This window comes from Dinoponera quadriceps, unplaced genomic scaffold (assembly GCF_001313825.1).
Source record: "Dinoponera quadriceps isolate SergipeBrazil2010 unplaced genomic scaffold, ASM131382v1 scaffold1565, whole genome shotgun sequence".
NCBI lineage: Eukaryota > Metazoa > Arthropoda > Insecta > Hymenoptera > Formicidae > Dinoponera > Dinoponera quadriceps.
Window position 1 is genome coordinate 2524389 of NW_014556124.1, and position 18220 is coordinate 2542608.

Genomic DNA, 18220 nt, shown 5'->3' on the forward strand with positions numbered 1-18220 from the left:
CTCGCTCTTATCTATGTCGTTCTTAGCCCGAGGCCGAACCACTCCGAGCCGCCGGCTGCGCGATGTAAGGGGCGTGTTTGCGTACGTGGAACGTACGTGCACACGAGCGTAGTCGCGTTCATCGCGACCTAACACGTTGTCGACGTCCGGGGTGGCGAGACCGCCGGAGGGGAGCGAAAGAGGAACCGGCGGGAGAGGAGGGGGGCCAGGCGAAACGAGTCGATACTGTGCCGTACGAGATTTTCATTTCCGCCGCTCGTAACCTTTTCTCACCATTAGAGGATTTGGAGAAATGGCCCTTTATCGGCCTCCCGCTCGATCTGCGCGCCCCGTTGATGGATGAAATAGGGTTTATCGGGACCTCTAACTAGGGGGGCGGGTTCTCTTGTCGCTGTGAACCTCCAACAGCCGTCGTCGGACACAATGAGAGAGAGAGAGAGAGAGAACGAGAAACGGTCAAGGGGGCGAGGAAGGGATCGCGAACATTATTCTCCAGGCCGAAATACCGCGATACAAAGAACACGATTTAAGGCGTATCGCTTTCTCTCTCTCTCACTCTCTCTCTCTCTCTCTCTCTCTCTACTCTCAGAGCCCTGAGAGTAAAAGAAGAAGTTTACGGCATTCGGCGAACCTGTGCATTCAACTGCTACCGCGCTCTCCGAGCGGTTTACGCGACCGAGAATCTAAATGTCCTCCGAGGAAATGCATGTTCTTAATTCACGATCTTACGCGTGGTCGTTGAAATTTTCCCTCGGGTTTATCGGAAGATACCAGCCGCTTGATCGATTCCACCTTGAAAGTGAAGAGCATACAGCGATATTTTCGCAGAGAAAGGATGGTTATTGCACGTAGATCGCACGATGATAATAAACGAGAAAAAAGATGTTGCTGACGCAGCTAAGCATGATTCAGCTGAAAATGTATTGCCGCTGTAAGCTAAAAATTCGCTGTTGCAACTAAAACTTTAGTCACTGTTGCTAGGTGAATTAATATCTAACATACAGGGTGTCTGAAACCTTACTTGGGATCTGTGATGAAACGAGTGAAACTGAACAGAAGAGTCGTGTAGAGTCAGAGTCCGGTGTATCGCTTCCCGTGAGCCCATTAGCTCATACAGATTAATTCTTCATTAATTATTGCAAATCTCGCAAAATGGCACATGCGACTTTTTTGTTCAGTTCCACTCGTTTCCACCTGTACACCACGAATCCCAAGAAAGATTTCAGACATTCTATATGTATACTGTAGCTAAATTTGTAAATGTCCATACACTAGCTAAATTTCCATCGTAACATATTGACATTTGCAAATTTAGCTACAGTAGACACATATATAATTTGTTCGGTGCGACCGATTTTCTAAAATTTATTTCTGCAGCGCCATCTCTTAATGAATGATTGCGTTGTGAAGCTTGACATTTCAGCTATGACCATTCGAAATTTCAAAGCGTCATTACCTTTGAGGTTAAACGTGACAGTACCTTATTGATCGAAAAACACTATAGAGCAAAGAGTCGATGTTAAATTATATTTTAAGCCGAGCAAAACAGTTGGCGAAACGTACAAAATGATGAAAAGAGTATACGGTGGTGATTGTTTGGATCGTTCCAAGATCATTTTTAAACGGTATGCTCGATTTCGTGACGGCAGGGAGGACATCACAGACACTTCGCGAACACCGCCGCCGCCAAAAATAAGTCATCCACAAAGAATTCATACCGGAAAGTCAAACGGTGAAACGCTGATTATTATTCGGGTGTTCTGAATCGTTTGTGGAACAAGATTCTTCAACTTCGGCCTGAATACCGAGAGCAAGGGTCTTGGTCGCTTCTGCATGATAATGCACCGGCGCACAAATCGAAGATTGTACGCGATTTCTTGGCCAGAGGAGGCATCACAGTGCCCTCGAATACCCTCCGTATTCGCCTGATTTGGCTCCACGTGACTTCTGATTATTCCCAAAGCTCAAGTTGGAGATGAAAGGAAAGCGTCACGACACAATTCAAAATGCCCAAAGGTCGCGGTTTTAAAGGAGATTCCGAAAACGGAGTACAGTGACTACTTCTACCAATTTTTTAATCGCCTCCAGCGACACATTGACTCGGGAATTTTTATTCTTTAATTTCTTTATTTCTTTATTTCTTTATTTTGATTAAAATAGAATAAAAACGAAAAATAATTGAAATCTTATATTTTTTGTTTTCGGTAGCAGTCGCATTAGAGTCTGGACAAACTGTGTATCAGATATGACACCTATACAGTAACAGTAATTAAATTTTTAGTTACAGCAACAAATTTGTAGATATAATAGCTTAAACTTTTTCGGGTAAACTACGATTAATTTGCCGCAACAACATCTTTTTCTCCCGTGTGGCGGAGAAAGCAATATGCGTTATTGGTTGCAAAGTCTCCAACCTTTTGTAATCGCGATTTACTTTGCCGGAGGCGAGCCTTTCGACGATTTACTGTTGCAACGGGAGTACCTCTCTTCGCTAAGTTCAATCTATACTATTGAATAATATCTCGCCGGTAGTTTACCATCTCCGGCACTATTACCTCTGTCGTCATTACTTCCGCTTCCACTTTCGTTTCCTGCGTCGGCGACCGCGGGTAATTGGTCCCGTTATGCCACACCTTTTTCGAATCCTCGCCGACTCGAAGATCCCGAAAACTCGGTATCTCTGGTATCCTTTCGGCATATAAAGACAATTGAAAAACGATGCTGTCGACGGCACAAGTTGGTACTTCATTCGCGGCCGGGTTACCATGCGCTTTCGCTTCTCCTCAATTTTATTCGCTGCTTTTTATTCGTGCTTGGAATATCTTCCCCGTTATAAAAATTCTCGTGATTAATACCGATTGAAATCATTAAGCGACTTCCGGCGAGATTAATAATCTAAAATACCATTTTCATTTTTATTCTTTCGATAATATCGCGTAACCGACGTTTATCAATTTTCCGGCCGGTCCGCAGGTATTTTCATATAATCGACGGGATCGACGTTTATTCGCTTTTTTTCCTGCATTTTTTTTCGCGCTTGTTCCGTGATACAACGTGTGATCAACGTATTTTTTTCTCTCCTCGCTTTTTCGTTTTTTCACTTCCGTACCTTCGGATCGCAGCTATTTCGCGTCGAGCTGCGTCGCACGGGAAAGTCTTGAATGTGACGGCGCGCAAAACAGCGGGCGGTTTCGCGCGGATCGTCGGATTTTCGGGATTTTCGGGATCCATCGCGATTAGTTTGAGCCGCGTTTCGCGGCCACGCGCCCGCGTCGCTCGAATCTGATTGCCGGGGCTTTAATGCGATTCGTGATACGGTGATATGACTATAACGTGGCGTGTGCAATCCGTCGGGTATTGGCCGCGAGGCAATGGTGCATGCGGCAGGCTTGACACATATCAATCAGGCAATGGAATTCTCGGGAGCTCGGATGCTGCGGCATCCGCTCCCTCTCCACCGATGATCCTCCACCTGACATTTCAGTACGTAATCCGTGGGAACCCACTCTGTCGTGTCCTGAAATTAAATTGTAAACACGATCAGCGTCAAATAGATCCGGCATTTTCGATCGACACGACGGAATAACAACGCGGCGTTAAAGCTACGAGAAGTGTCCGGCCGAGCGAGATTTAAAATCACGACACAAGTGTTGAGCTGGAAAGAACACCTCTCTCTCTCTCTCTCTCTCTCTCTTTTTTTCCTGGTTGAATTGTACGAATATGGAAATGGTGCTTAAAAGTTCACCCCTCTTCCGCTCCTTTCCTCGAGCGAAAAATCTCGCTCCGGCGCTCGTTGATATTTTCCGAAAATTAATTTAGAGACACGCGCGCACGAACACACGCGTAAATTGCACCTCGCTAACAACTCCATTTGATAAAATCGATGCGGGAACCGACTTACGAGCAAAAACGAGGTATTATACGCAACATAGTTCGCCCGCATTAATTAAGCGGTGAAATTCTCGGAAGTTCAGAGCATCCAGCGTTAGCCGCTATGCTGTTACCGTCCTCGCTGTACGTGTGCGCTGCGACACACAACCTTCACATATATGTCGGGTCTATTACAATGATGTCGGATATCTCACAATGATTGTATCGCTTCGGGGTGCCCGTAGATATATCAAGATACAATTCACGTCAGACTTCATCAATTTCCCGTTGCGAATATGCCATTAGTTTAATATCTATTCTTTTACCAAGATGACGCGAGAGAGCGCGAAGATTTATCGGATATTACCTCGGCCATTTTATACGATTGTTTTTATAAAGAAATTATTTATAAAATTGAAAGCACGAGTTCACACGTGCCCAGCTGCAGTCACGTCGACAATTCAAATCAAAATTCAAACAATCGACGATACACGATAAAAAATTTGGTGTTAAATTTAATATATTTCACAAACGGCCTCCTAAACAGTCCACGCCAATTTTTGTATTAGTTTAACGGAAAGTGAACGTGTTGGAAAGGAGCACAAATATTATGTCAAAAATTAACACAAAATTAATACCCATAATAATATTCATAATCGACACTGAACTGTAAAATATGTTATTTTAATATTTACAAATGTTATCTCAACACTTACACGTGTTGAATATCGACTCAGCACAAAATATTGAGGTAACATAAACACAATACGTTAAGTTAACACACGGGAAATGTTAAAAATTCAACAAGAAAATTTTAACACGTACAAAATGTTTTTTATTATGTAATTTCCGACAATTCCCGATAACTTGGTGTCACTTCGCGCATCTTTTAGATAGTATTGAATAGTAGAATCTTTGACGATAATTCCACGCTCAGCTTCCGTGCGATCTGGAAATTCGCCGAAAAAATTCACGCCAGCCCCGCAAGTGCAGTTGGAGGTAGCCGTTATGTCATCGTAGTCGCGCGTCAAGCCGGAGTTGGTAATTCTGTTTACCCGGCAAATCCGCCTTGTACAAATTCGGATTCGCTTCGCAGGGTAGTAAACCGGCTGCGCTAGGAGGGGGCGGGGAGGGGGGACTCTTCCATCCGGAGGTAAATTGCAAATTCAAAGTTTCGCGCGACTTTCACGCCGTCGCGACAAGAGGCGAGCCATCTCCGGATCCGGGAGGGTTCTTAGCTCCGAATAAGGAGAGACCGGCGGGAAACTGCGATCCATTCTGCATCCCAGCCGTGAAAAAGCTTCGCCGGCCGACCGACCAGCCGCTCGGCGGCCGGCATCTATTTGAGAGGAACTTAGTGCACGCGGCGGGCACGGCGCTCTGCGAACTTTTCGATAAAACGGCGTATAGCACGAGCGAACTTGCTCGTCGACTCGCTCGTTCCTCCCCTCTCACTCCCCTTTCCTCTCGTTCGTTTTTTAACGAACGACGAATTTATCAATCTCGAAACTTCTTGGACCACCCAACCTACCGGGGCGTGCATGACTCCGAAAGAAGAAGAGCGTAGATCGATCGAGTCATGTGCCCGAGTTAATTTACTGGAGCAAGGAACTTCTCATCTTCTTCTCCCTCGTCTTCCATCTTCTTCTCGTCTTCGTTTTCCCGCGAAGAAAATAATGGCACTCGCTAACAAGGATGGCTCATGACTCGGCACGACTCGGCCCCGAATCTCTTTGTCGCGTCTCGCAGTCTCCAAGCGGTCTCGCAATTAACCGGTAATTAACGTAAGCGAGAATTCGTGTTCGCGTGAGAGACGAGAAGGACCAATGAGCTTGCTTGTCACGATCTTTTCTTGCGAAGCTACGTCGTCATTTTTCCTCCGGCTTTTCCTCTCTCTCTCTCTCCCTCTCTCTTCCTCTCTTTCAAGCGCGGAGCAAGTTTACATTTTAGCATATTAATTCGCGAGAGTCGCGTCCACGAGGAGTGGCGGCGGAGAGCGATCGATAATATTCATCGCAGACTCCGTCGCGCATCCGAGAGAAACGAGGCAACATCGGTCTCCGCGATATCGCGACGCGGAAAAGCGGCGGAAAAGCGCGGATCGAACGTCGCGCGGCTACGCGCTTTTCGACAAAAGCGCGTTCACGTAAACATCCTCGGACGGCCGCCATCACCGCGGAAACAGCAGCCGCTCGTCAGATAAAAACGTCAGGCGGCCTCCGGGAGAGTCGGCTGTTATCTCGCGCACATTTTACGTACGCTTCGCGAGACTCGAAGGGCGTCGCGCGTGATTTGTCGCCGGAGTTCCCGGACCCTTTTCTGCCTGCGTCCCTTCGCCCCTGCGCGCACCCATCCTCGACGACACGCCGTCGCTCGGGGGTTGGGGGAAAATCGGCAGATTTGGCAGACAACGGCGAGCCCCGGAATTGAATGCGAATAGGTATCGAGGGGAGCTCGTAACCCGGTGATTTGTAACCCGTTTCGTTTTCTGGAAGGATCATCGGTGGAGCGAGGCGACGCGAGTCGTGGCGTTTTTTTTACGGAAATATACGTATACGCGGGGATTTCGAAGAGGAATTTTCGGAAAACCGCTTTCAAAATTCATCCTCTGCCCCTTCGTCTCCCTTAGGCGTGAAGAAGAAATTCGAGGTGTCTGTAATTTGTGCGGCTAAATCGCGGCTAAAATGTTTCCGACCGGCGCAAGAATTTCCGTCGATTTATAAATCATGATTTCAACGAAGCTGTTACACGTATTCGGGGAGTTGGCGCGACGGGTGGGTTAATTAATTAATTTTTGGTGAACGGTGCTAGGAGTCGGTTCTGAGGGATCGGGGCTCCTCGACTACCCCTCCGACGAAGCGTAAACCTTCGACTTTGTTGCACATGTTTGCGTGATAAATTGTAGCCGAAATGCCGAAGAATATCTCGCACAGAAGATTTAAATACTTCTTGTGATTAATTACGCCGGCAACATTCCAAAGAAACGAGCCACTTCGAAGTTCCTCGAAGAAGCGATCGTTTCTTCGGGAAACCTGCGGCGCGCTTAATCGCGGAAAACGGATCGAACGAGTTACGCGTGTGTTTAGCAAAGAAAACCTATAAATTCCACCGATGACGCGCGCGCTTTATCATTTCGCGAAGGGAAAATAAAAAGGGGTGGGAGGGGGAGGGAGAGGGGGAGGGATGAGCACAGCATTCGTAAGCGTTCCGCGTCGAATCAGAAAACGGTGTCCGCGAAACGTTGTATGTTTTTAATCTGAAAGGAAGGAAGAGCTTTTTACCAGAGTTTGCCTTCCGTTTCCCTCTCCCCACCTACTCCCGCCGCGTTGTAATCTATCGATATGCGGAATTCTCAATAAGCTGTGGATTTTCCCTGGTCGGGTTCGTTTGAATTTCTGGAATCTGTCGGACGATACGGTTGAACGGCGAAATTCAAACAGACCTTTGACGGGCACCATCGGTCGATGTGTTCTATCCAGTTTTTACCCACGTCTCGCCGTTACTCTCTCTCTCTCTCTCTCTCTTGCTCCCTCTTCCCGATTTCTCCTCTGCCTCCTCCTTCTCCACCCGCTCCGACCATTCTCTTCTCGCTTTGCCTCGAGATTTAGCGAAATTAATCACGAGCGGAGGCGAATCGCGAGGCTTTTGATCAGATATCAACGGCCACGATTTCCGAACACCACCTTTGTATCGTACGCACCGAGCCTTTGTTTTCGACGAGGGTTAATTGCGAGGGAAATACTCGTACGTCGGGTACGTGTCATTTAAGACCTCTTCTCTTTGTCTGTCTCGCTCGTTATTCCCGGATCAAGATTCTACCGTCGCGATTCCATCGGCGGCACGTAAAAGCTCTTCGATGAGACTGACCGCGACAGGTGATTTCTTCGTTGGCGACTCCCCGGCGCGTTTTTATATATTTTTATTTATTGCCCGCCTTTGGAAAACACACGCGCTACGTAGAAGTCAATTTCGATTCCATTATCTTTGCCGTTCCACCGTCCACCTTTGAGTCCACCTTATTCTCCGCGGATGAAAGAAGAACGGTGCGAGAGACAGGGGACGAGCCGAAATCGAATCCCTTTGAGCAACGTTATCGCGCGAAAACAGGCTATCGCCCGCGACGAACGACGGCGATGAGCGACGCCGGTGGCGGAGGCAGCCGCGTATTGTTCCGCGCGAAAGAACGGGTCGCGTCGGTCCTCCGGCGAGCGCGGAAACTTTCAGATTTAGAAAAACAGCCCGGAGATTAATTTCCCCAGAAAGAGCCGGGGCAACCAACCGCGAATATCGGCAAGGGTCGGGCGGAAGCGAATCTTCTTCGCCGGAAATCGCTCACTTTTTATCGCTATGTCACGCAGATATAATGCGAGAAAGTATATTGAATATTTTTGCAAAACTGTATTCCTGCAGTTATCATTCACGCTGATTTCACAACAATAACGGTGAATAATCGTTTCATAAATTTATCGGCAAATTTATCGAACAGCGAATATGCCAAGTTCCATAAGGCCGTAATGGTCTTTAGTATCACCTCGTCGGTGCGTTACGTTACAAGCTGAGCAAAATCCAACTTCATTTCTTTGACGCTCGGCGTCAGATTAAAATCACGCTGCAACGAGTGTTTCATGAGTTTGGCTTTAATAAACGGCGTTATATTTTTAATATTACTGCGCTAATATAGTGTGCGCGTAGCGCGTGTACGCGTGTATACGGTCAGCCACAAAAAGCTTGCAACGCTTATTTTTCGTAAAGTTTGGAACACATTTCGTGTCCAACAAGAGAATTTGTTTTTTTTTTTAGTTTTAATCTCAGGAGATACATTTTCCTATCTGGATGCGAGATGCGTTGCGAAACTCATCGAAAAGAAAGTATTACGATCTTTTTGTGTAACTGATCATACTTGTAAAGTGTAAAGTTTGAGTACTTAACGTGTTTCGTATATTTTGTTTGATCGTAGTGTAAAATGGAAGGCGGAAAATAACCGCTGGGAAAACGTTTAGGGATGACCAAATAGAATCTGTTTATGTTTCCCGTTTAGAATTCTGTTTTGAAACATTATACTTCTAACCAGACGGGAAAAATTTGGCCGAATTTGCCGGACGGATTTGTGAACGAATCCAACGCGTTTTGGTTGAAGCAAACGGTATTTCGGTTTTCTGCGATCTAAATTCGGCTCTTGCAACTGGAAATTCTGTTTCCTTCGACCAAAACGCGTTTGGGCCGTCCACCAACTGGTAAATTCCACCAAATTTTCCGTGCAGAACCTGTGTAGATCCTCCAACTGAAATACATAATTATTTCGAGAAGACGGACCTTGATTAAATCCCAAGAAATTCCTCATGCCAGCGTCGTTCACGTCGCGACTCCCGTTCGTTCGCGTCGGAGTCCGCGATTAATAATTAATCGCTCCGGAAAATAAATCATCAGTTTCGGCCAATAATACGATAATAATAATTCGATCGCGCGGGAATGAATAGGACGCAATCGCCGAACGTCTGATTATTAATTCAAAGCTATCGATCTGGAATATATTAATTGTTGAAAAAATAACGAGACGAGACGATGGCTCGCGGCCGTTTGGCCGGTGTTTCGGAAATTCGAAAAAGGAAAACGTGGCGTTTCTGCGCCGTAATAACACACGGTGGATTTGGCGGCTAATTGCGGATGTGGTCATGTAAGTGGTCGCGACATCCGGTTAAGGGTTAAATTGATTAATTAACACTCGCGAGGAATGTCACGGCTGGTGGGAGGGCATAATTCGCGTGACGCGGTCGGCGATGTGCTCGGTCCAGGTCCACCGCGTTCCCTGTTCACCTGTAACGAGCAGTTCCTGTGTGTTCCGGAACTTTACGGACGGAATATGTACGGCCACGTGCGCGAGGGGGTGTGTCGCGTGCTAAGTACCCGCCGAGCTATTCGCGCTAACAAGAGGAAGCGGGAAGGGGAGGAGCGTTAAATCGCGCCGATAATATTTTGCGTAATTATGGATATTTCTGCGATAACGTCGAAAACAGCAGTCGGTTTGTGTGTACGCGTGCGCGCGCGCTCGCTCGCTCGTGTCCGCGCTAATTACAACTGAAACGATTCACGCGCTACCCTTAACGCGCGACGTTTAGCGGTCGACGTATTCGCCGCTCTCTGTGCTCTCGGCATGAAGAGAAAAAGGGAAAGACTTATTTAGAGTATGAAATTAAAAGTCATTCCGGGAATCACATCGTGGGCCGGGATCGCGCTTTGCGCTGGCTCGAAAGAGCGAGCTTTAAATGCTCACTGAGTTCGAAGATCAAGCACGCTATTTTTGCGGGAATAAATCTCATTGCATACAGTATAACGTTGAATTCTATTTTAACGCTTCTGTCTCCCGCAGAACTGCGAACTCGTATCTGCATCGTGCTCAATAAAGATAAATTTTGCCGTAATTCGCGTCCACGCCCTCTTTCCTCCCCCCCCTCTCTTTCTCTCTCTCTCTCTCTCTCTTCCTCTTCCTCCCTAATTAAATACAATCTCCGGCTCTTCAATTAGAGCGGCTTTTCGCAGAAAGGAGCGTCTCGCGCGCGCGTGCTCGTTCATATTTACATTCAGTTTCTGTCACCCTCCCTCGACGACGGAATCGATCGAGTCCCGTTTGATACTCGCCGGGCCGATACCGCGTGTCGTATCATACATAAGGTATCTCTCGAAAATTCTCAGCACGACCGGCGACCCCCGGCCCTCTTTACATTTCGTAAATAACGCAGCATGTTTCCCCCCTCCTCGCTCTCTTCCCTCTGCCCGAGTCGGTCGAGCTTCCTCGTCGACCTTTCGATTTCTAAAACTCCCAGCTTCTTTGTCCATTCGCGTCTTCCCCCCCCCCTCCCCCCGCCCCATCCCATTCACCACTCATCCACCCATTCACCCACTATTCCTCCCCCTCCCCCGGCGGGCGTTACAGGCAGCCGGAGGCATTTTCATTTCCCACCGCCGAATTTCCCGTTTCCAGTCGTTGCATCCGCTCGCTCCTGCAACCCCCTCGCCGTTCCATCCTGCTGCCCCCCTTCCCCCCTCTTCGCCACTTCGATTCCACCTTTCGGCAGAGACGAGGGATAAGCCGAGGTCGTCCTCGCATCCCTTCGATATCCAAGTCAGTCAGAAGCAGTCTCGAAAAGATGCTCGGAGCTCTTCTTTTCGCGAACTTGCCCTCCTTCTTCCTTTATATCCCCCTCCCCGATCCCGCCTTCCGAACAGCTTTGCCGATGCACACGATGGACACGTTCGCTTCTCGCAAAGCTCTCGCAAATTCGAGGTCCTTCGCAAAGGTTGGCGGCGCGGATGTACGCCGGGATTATCGCCGGCTGCGGGCTCGAAGGGCAGATTGTTGTGGAAGCGTCGAAGATGGTGCTCTCGGCAAGGCGGCCCCGTTTATCCGACGCGAGACGCTCTCGGTGCGGTTTCGATATTGTTGGAAAACGACGTCTCTCTCGTTATTCTCCCCCTCGGCAACCCGGGTCTCTTAGGTCGAGGGCATTCGATAACTTTGCGTTACAGCTTCGGACATGGTTGTATAGATCGTTATCTGCGTCCCCGATTTCGCCGACTGAATTTTCGACTGTTCCGACATTGGCGTTTCCCCGATGATGACGTCCGAGCGCCGATACTCGTCGAACTTTTTCAACGGCTTCTTCCTTTTCCACGAGGTTCTTGGTAGATTTTCATCGACTGTTTCTAAGTTTTTTTCGGAGCGATTTAAGGCGAACGTTCCAATTAATGACGAAGTAATCTCATCGTGATAAAAAATTAATAAATCTGTAATACGTGTGCTAAGTACATAGAACTTATTTTACTCGACAGTTTGAACGTTTGGAGTTCTAATCGTATTATATTTCCTAAATTTATAATAAGGTTTTAATTAATTTATAATGTTTCTTCAGAAATGGACGGGACTATTTAGTGACATGAATCTTTGATTTTGTCCCAATTTGTGACACATGTGTGCCTATATTACTGACAGAAGTGACGAACGTACGGCCTTATTACTAACAAGCAAAAACTATTATGTATAATCATATCATATGTACAATATTACAAGACTTGGCACAGAATCATGAACGTCTCTATTACCGAATCAAACATCAAGATTTATAGGCTGAAAACTCATATTTGTCATTTGCTAGATTCTGGGTGGGTAAATTATAATATCGAATACTATGTCTCAACTTCATGACGAATAAGATTCACTTAGATTTTGACCACTAGACTTAGATATACCACTAATTGGGACATTAACCTATATAATCACTCGAGTTTCTCAATAATTTTGATCTTTCTCGCGACTTCGCTGTCGTCGATAAATTTTGGAGCCTGCTTCTCTCTCGGCTACATTGTCACAATTGCTTACTTCGCTCGTAAATTTATATTTTTTACGGTAACTGCTATACGACACACATACACATAGTTACTGTAAGAGAGAACGAGCAATTGTCGTGGCGGAACCGAGCTTCCCTTCATCAACGGAAAACGCTACCGCGGCTCGCTCGTGAAAACGCAGAGCTGTACGAGAATTTAATAACTCGGTTGGACTCCTCGGGATGAGTTGAAGTTGGACACGATGGCGCGGATATAGGTTCTCCGAGAACATACGCAAAGATGCGGAATGGTGGTTTATGCAAGAGCGAGCATTTTACTCTAACATGAATGTATATATGTGTGTGTGGGTGTGTGTGTGTGTGTATGCGCACGTGTGGCGTGTATTGGATTGGAATTCATCGGAAAGTGCTGCTTCGCAGTTCGCCGCGCGGGAAATGAAATATAATCCCGCGTACGTAGCGGCATCGAGGTCATAAAGGTAGAAAACACGCGAAACGAGACAACGGTACCCCCAGCCTTGCAATTTCCCGGACGACGTCGTAAGACGGGCCGACCAGTTCCTCGTATCGCTTTGTGTATCGGTTAAAACCGCCTCATTAATATCCTCGCAGCGACGCCTATCTGATTTTTATCATTTTTTAATTAACCCATAGAGCGCGAGGGTACACGTGAGCGTGCACACACACACATACACACACACATCGGTCGCGGAACCTCGGGATAGGGGATTAAATTTTACCGTATCTTAACTCTTCGGAACGATCGCGCCGAAGCGTCTCAATACCCGGGGTCCCCGACAACGAACCCGGCGACACGGGCGGCCCCCTTATCACTTATTAATCTCATTACATTGTCACAATTTCCCAGGCGACGTTGTGACAAGACAAGCACCGATTGTCGGCCGGCTATTCAATCGCGCCGGTTCAGCTTCGCCCGGTTTCGAGATTCTCGCTCGGCCGACGGTAATGACGAGACGTAAGTACCACCCGGGCTGCGGCTGAATAACGACGTATCCGCTAATGCCATTCCGGCTGTCAGTTAGTCCCGGCATCGAGCGCGGCTAGTCGGGATCCGGGTGACGAGCCCGCCGCGCGGATTCTCCTCTTCATTTTCCCCGAAACATCCGCCGTCGTCGTATTGTGCGCTGCGGGACGCCACGGCTTCCTCCCTCTGGCCGTTGCGAGCGTTCATTTTCCCGACGCGCGCGTCCCCGACACCGCGATCTGACATCGGGGGGAGCTAATCGGGGCCGTTTTATCCGTTTGAACGCCGTAGGCCAGATGGTAGGAAGCCACCGAATTGCCTCTTAACCGCCTTTCTCATATACTTTGATGAACCCCGAGCCGATCCCTCCGAGCTTTCCCGACGCGTCCCGTGAATAAACATCCCGGAGATCCGTCGACATTCGTGCTGTCTGTTTACACGTCACGTGGAAAGCGACGAAAGAATCATCGAGCTCCTTTTTTTTTTCTTTTCGGAGCGCTCGTAAACCTTAACGGAACCTTCGCTCACGTGCTTTTAACGAAGCCGTGTTTCGCCGTCGATTGCTCCATTAGTCGGGATCTCGTTTTCACCGGGAATCAAGCGGCGATAAATCTAGAAAGGTAAATCAGAGTTTGCGTTTCGATAAGTGCTGTTCCACCGCTCAGCCGGCGAATCACATTCCGGATCGAATTCTGCGAAGACCACCGTATCGGCAGCCGGGTAACACACGCGCGCGTCGGTTAACTGGGAAAATTTGCAATTAAATGCGCGCGCGCGGTACGCGGCCCGGGAACTTTCGTCTTCGAGATGAACTCTCGACGGCGTAAACATGGCGATAACAGTCGATGCTAATTACCATCTCTCGAGCGGGACATCGCGACGGGAATAAGTGCCGTTTTAATTGCTTCACGAAAGGCAACGGGGATGGAACGAAGCGGGAACAAGAAGGAGCGGAGGATACGAGTCATTTATTCTGAAAGCAATGCAAGCCAAAGTCCAAGTTCTGCTGAAATCGCTGCGGCGCGTTCCTTTAGACTCGCGTCTCGAATTTGAACGATTCACATACCTTTAAATCACGCGTAAAAGCGCAAAATGTGGAATAAAAACCGTAAAATGCGTAAAATAATTTCAATTTCGTTAAATAATAAAATTCCCGCTGATGAATCGACGGAATTTGATTAGATTAAGGTCGAAGGGTAATTAATAGAGTAGAAATCAAGAAAGAGAGTCTCTTCCGAGATGAAATGTAAAGAAGAAGAAGAAGTAGTAGTAACAGAAGTGGTAGTGGTGGAGGGGAAGTTTCTTTCGAAATGGGAGAAGTTCGAGGAACACGGAAAAAGGTGAGTTTGTCCCTCCGTGTCGGGGGAGCGCTTTCGCCGCCACCCTTCCTTCCTTCCTTCCTTCCACCCTCGCTACGCGTGGCGAGTACGGGCCATGTTATATTCCGCCGTGCACGGCGGCATGCATATGCATGCGCGCGCGGTGCTTAATGGGGCGAATTGAATTTCCACAATTGCCAAATCGTTGACAAACAACGACAAACCGTGAACAATTTTATGCCTCGTTTCGGGCGGATGGCGTTTGACTCCGCTGCGGTTTTCCGAATGGCGGACTCGTCGGCCGAAAATCGATCGGCGTCGAATGGCGGAATTTAATCTCGACCGGCGCGTAAAGTGGGTCATTTTCGATCCGGCGACAGTTTTCGAACGCGAAAGAGATTATTTCATTCGATTTTGCGAATTTCGGCCGGGCTCCGCTTTTCTCGTCCTCCCCGTCACCCCGGGACAATCCGTGCCGCGTGTAATACGGGAAGGAAATATATGTATACACGTAACGATTACAACGAATATTCTATAAAATAAGACAGTATGTTTACGGCGCGCGCGGTTGTTTTATGACGACGTTATTGGCTCTCGGTAACGAATCAATTTCGGCGACCGCGATATTAATAATCGCCGGAGCAGAACCCGCAGGATCCATCATATCCAGGCAATGGATTTCGTCCAATTACGGGTCTGCTCGCTCATGCGCGAGAGAACGGCGGAGCCTCTAAAAGCGAAATGTTAGATTACCTATCCGGAACAATCCGAAAGGTTTCGACGAAATTATGACGCTGTCGCCGTCGCGAACCGAAAATTACCGGGATTTAATGAATATCCGTCTCGTTTTACACCGGCGCGAATAGTAGCGACACTGCCGTGTCGCTAATGAGTTTTAATCAAACAATAATTAAACCGTGTTCTACGCGCGATGGATTATATTTGGATCGTCGACGATAAAAAAGAAGTGGCTCGAAATTACGAGGAACATTTGAATATAAAACGTTAATGAACAATTAAATCCAATTTCTCCGGTCCGATTCCATTTCGTTGGAACAAGATGCAGTTCCTTTGAGGAAGATGATTCATATTTATCCTCAATCCGACTAACCAACCCTGTCAACGATGTTTTCACGATTATCGAAAAACGAACATTAACTAACCGCGATGCGTCGATCTCGTTTCTTCAGATTTCACGTGCTTCAAAAAATAATACTTTTCATAGAAGCATTATTTGAGTCACATTTTAACCTACCGGCAGCCGGGCAGAGTGGCAACTGGGCTCATTTTTGTCTTCCACGATTTTTCTCTTCTTGGGCTGCTGGAAAAAATCTCCAAAGATTATCGGAGGAATCCAAAAGTGATGAAAATGCTTTGCCATTCGGAGGATTAAGAATACCACCGACGCGCGTCGTCCCCTCTTCCGAACGAATTCGATCACACTCGGCGTGCCGCTAAAAGTCACATCAACTCATTACATAAATTGCGAAGAGTCACGCGATTAATGTGCCCCGTTAAAACTCAGTTAGAAGGCGACTTGAAGTCGTTGGAAATTCATCGGGGACACCTGTCGCGAGTGCGATCGCGGTGACGTTACGAAAGGTTCATTCCGACAATGCGAGGCATGGTTAAACAAGCTCGCGTCAAGGCAACTCCGCTTGGTCAAGGTAGCAGGACCGAAGTTGGTGAACCTGCAAAGGGTGCGTCTGGGACGAGAAAATTGCATGGATAAACGAGACAAAGCGGAGTAAAGGGGGAGAGAAAGGGACAAACGGAGAGGATGCAGACAAGAGAGAGAGAGAAAGAGAGACGAAAGAGACTGAAGACGAGAGAACAATAGACGTAGATGAAAGAGGCTTCAGAGTTTCAGCTGCTGCCGTCTCTCTTCGCTCTGTGCACGCCCCGGTGATACCACTGCGTCCGCGATTAATCGCACGAATGGAAACAAAACAACTGACTACCGTTTTCATTGCGAGCCTTTGAGGCTCCTCAGGTGTATCGAGAGCTGAGCCTTGAAGACCCCTGTAAATCTTCGTCGTTCACGAAGGATATACGTAATTTTCGTAACGATCTAATTGGAAGATATTCTCTCTTTCTCTCTCTCTCTCTCTCTCTCACATTCGAAAATTGCTCAGATTTCTGAGATACTCGTGGTACACATTGTAGTTCGCGGTGGAGGAGCGCAATGTTGTTACACGCGGAACGTATTGCCGCGAGAGCGAAACGAGGTCTCTGAAAACGTGACCGACCTCGAAGTAGTTGGGTCTGTCGTTTCTCGATATTCGTGAAAGTATAATGATTCGTCGGATCGATGCTGAATATCGATAATGTTTGTAACGATTGGGATGGAGTGCAGTGTAATAAACAACTAGGCATGTCGGCGGTGGGTACGTGTTTACGTGTCGAGCTTCGTCTAACCGCTGAAAGTCAGTCGGTCGCGGCGCGTCGCGGAGTCCGTTCTTTGTTGGTGCCCGCGGAAATTCTTTGATAAATTTCGCCGACGTCTGTGAATTGCGAGGCGCGAATAACATCAGATAGTCACTTACGGTCTTCTATTATCGAACGCTTAACGCGTAAATCACGTCGCTCCGAACCGGAGAACGGCCGATAACCCTCCTTTTTTTGCTCCTCTCTTGGATTCTCTTCCGGCTCGCCCGGTGCGCCTGGGAAACGCGCTTCGACCTCCGCGATTGTACTCTCGTTAATCCGGAAGTTCAGCCGCGCCCGTAATAAAAGTCGGCGAAATTTATTAAACCGAATTTTTTGCGCGCGATTCTTGAAAAGCGCGCACGGGCTTTACTACTCGGGGCTCGCTGTCTCGATAAAAGAAAAAAAAAACGAAAATAGGAGGAAGAAGTACCGCACCGCCTCTTCGGTCGTATTCATCGCGAGCATAAAGCGCAACCACCGAAATCAGCAATGTTCCGGCAGGATCAATTCGAGGGATCGCTGAAGCTGGCACATATTCTGGATCACAGGTATTTAACGATGGTCAGTCCTACCTGGTGAAAATCGTGGGGATATTTTCGTGGCATCAATATTAAAAAAAATGTAATTAAAATGTTCTTGCATTACCTATTGGCAATTAAGAAGCCTGTCAAAATGAATTGTCAATAGGTGTTCTTCTTCTTTTTCTTTCTATAATAGTGACTGGCGGACGCCCAGTCAATAAGCGGTATTTTCGCAATAATTTGTTTCCGGAAGCTTTAAAATTTTTTTTCGGCAATATTTGACAAAATGTCGGCAAGTTAATATTTGTCGACGTATGTTCTTAACGTGATGTAGTGGAACGTCTGCATGGAGAAAATGTTGTAATAAAAATGACTACGAAAGTTTATAAAGCTGGAATATACCGGAATTATTATCGAAATTACTATGCGTGTTGTAATCTCTAGTGATGTGAACACATAAACATACATTATTAAAGATTACAACACGCGTAATAATTTCGATAATAATTCCGATATATAACCGATATATAACGGTATGATAAATTTTCGTAGTAATTTTTTACTGCAATATTTCCTCCCTGTGGGTACCATCAAGGGTTTTACTTCATTTTCGTACGGAGAAATTATACTTTACACTCTCGTATTTACAAAATTTAATGTCCGACGGAAAAAAATAGAAGTATTTTCAAACCATATATATATATATTTAACCCTTTGCACTCGAGGGCTCCGCTATGGAGACAATGCAAATAA

The 18220-nt window shown here is 47.1% G+C and overlaps 1 protein-coding gene across 2 annotated transcripts in view; it reads left to right on the forward strand.

Annotated features, from left to right (window-relative positions):
• LOC106746720 (poly(rC)-binding protein 3) overlaps window positions 1-18220 on the forward strand; it is a 99087-nt gene that overhangs the window by 30296 nt on the left and 50571 nt on the right. The window contains exon 1 of one of the 2 annotated variants that reach the window (XM_014623582.1): window positions 17402-17494. The exons of the other annotated variant lie outside the window; for it this stretch is intronic. Coding sequence (XP_014479068.1) covers window positions 17436-17494 — 59 coding nt within the window. The 5' untranslated portion in view covers window positions 17402-17435. Of the gene's footprint in view, window positions 1-17401; window positions 17495-18220 lie in introns of those variants that run through there. 2 annotated transcript variants of the gene reach the window in all.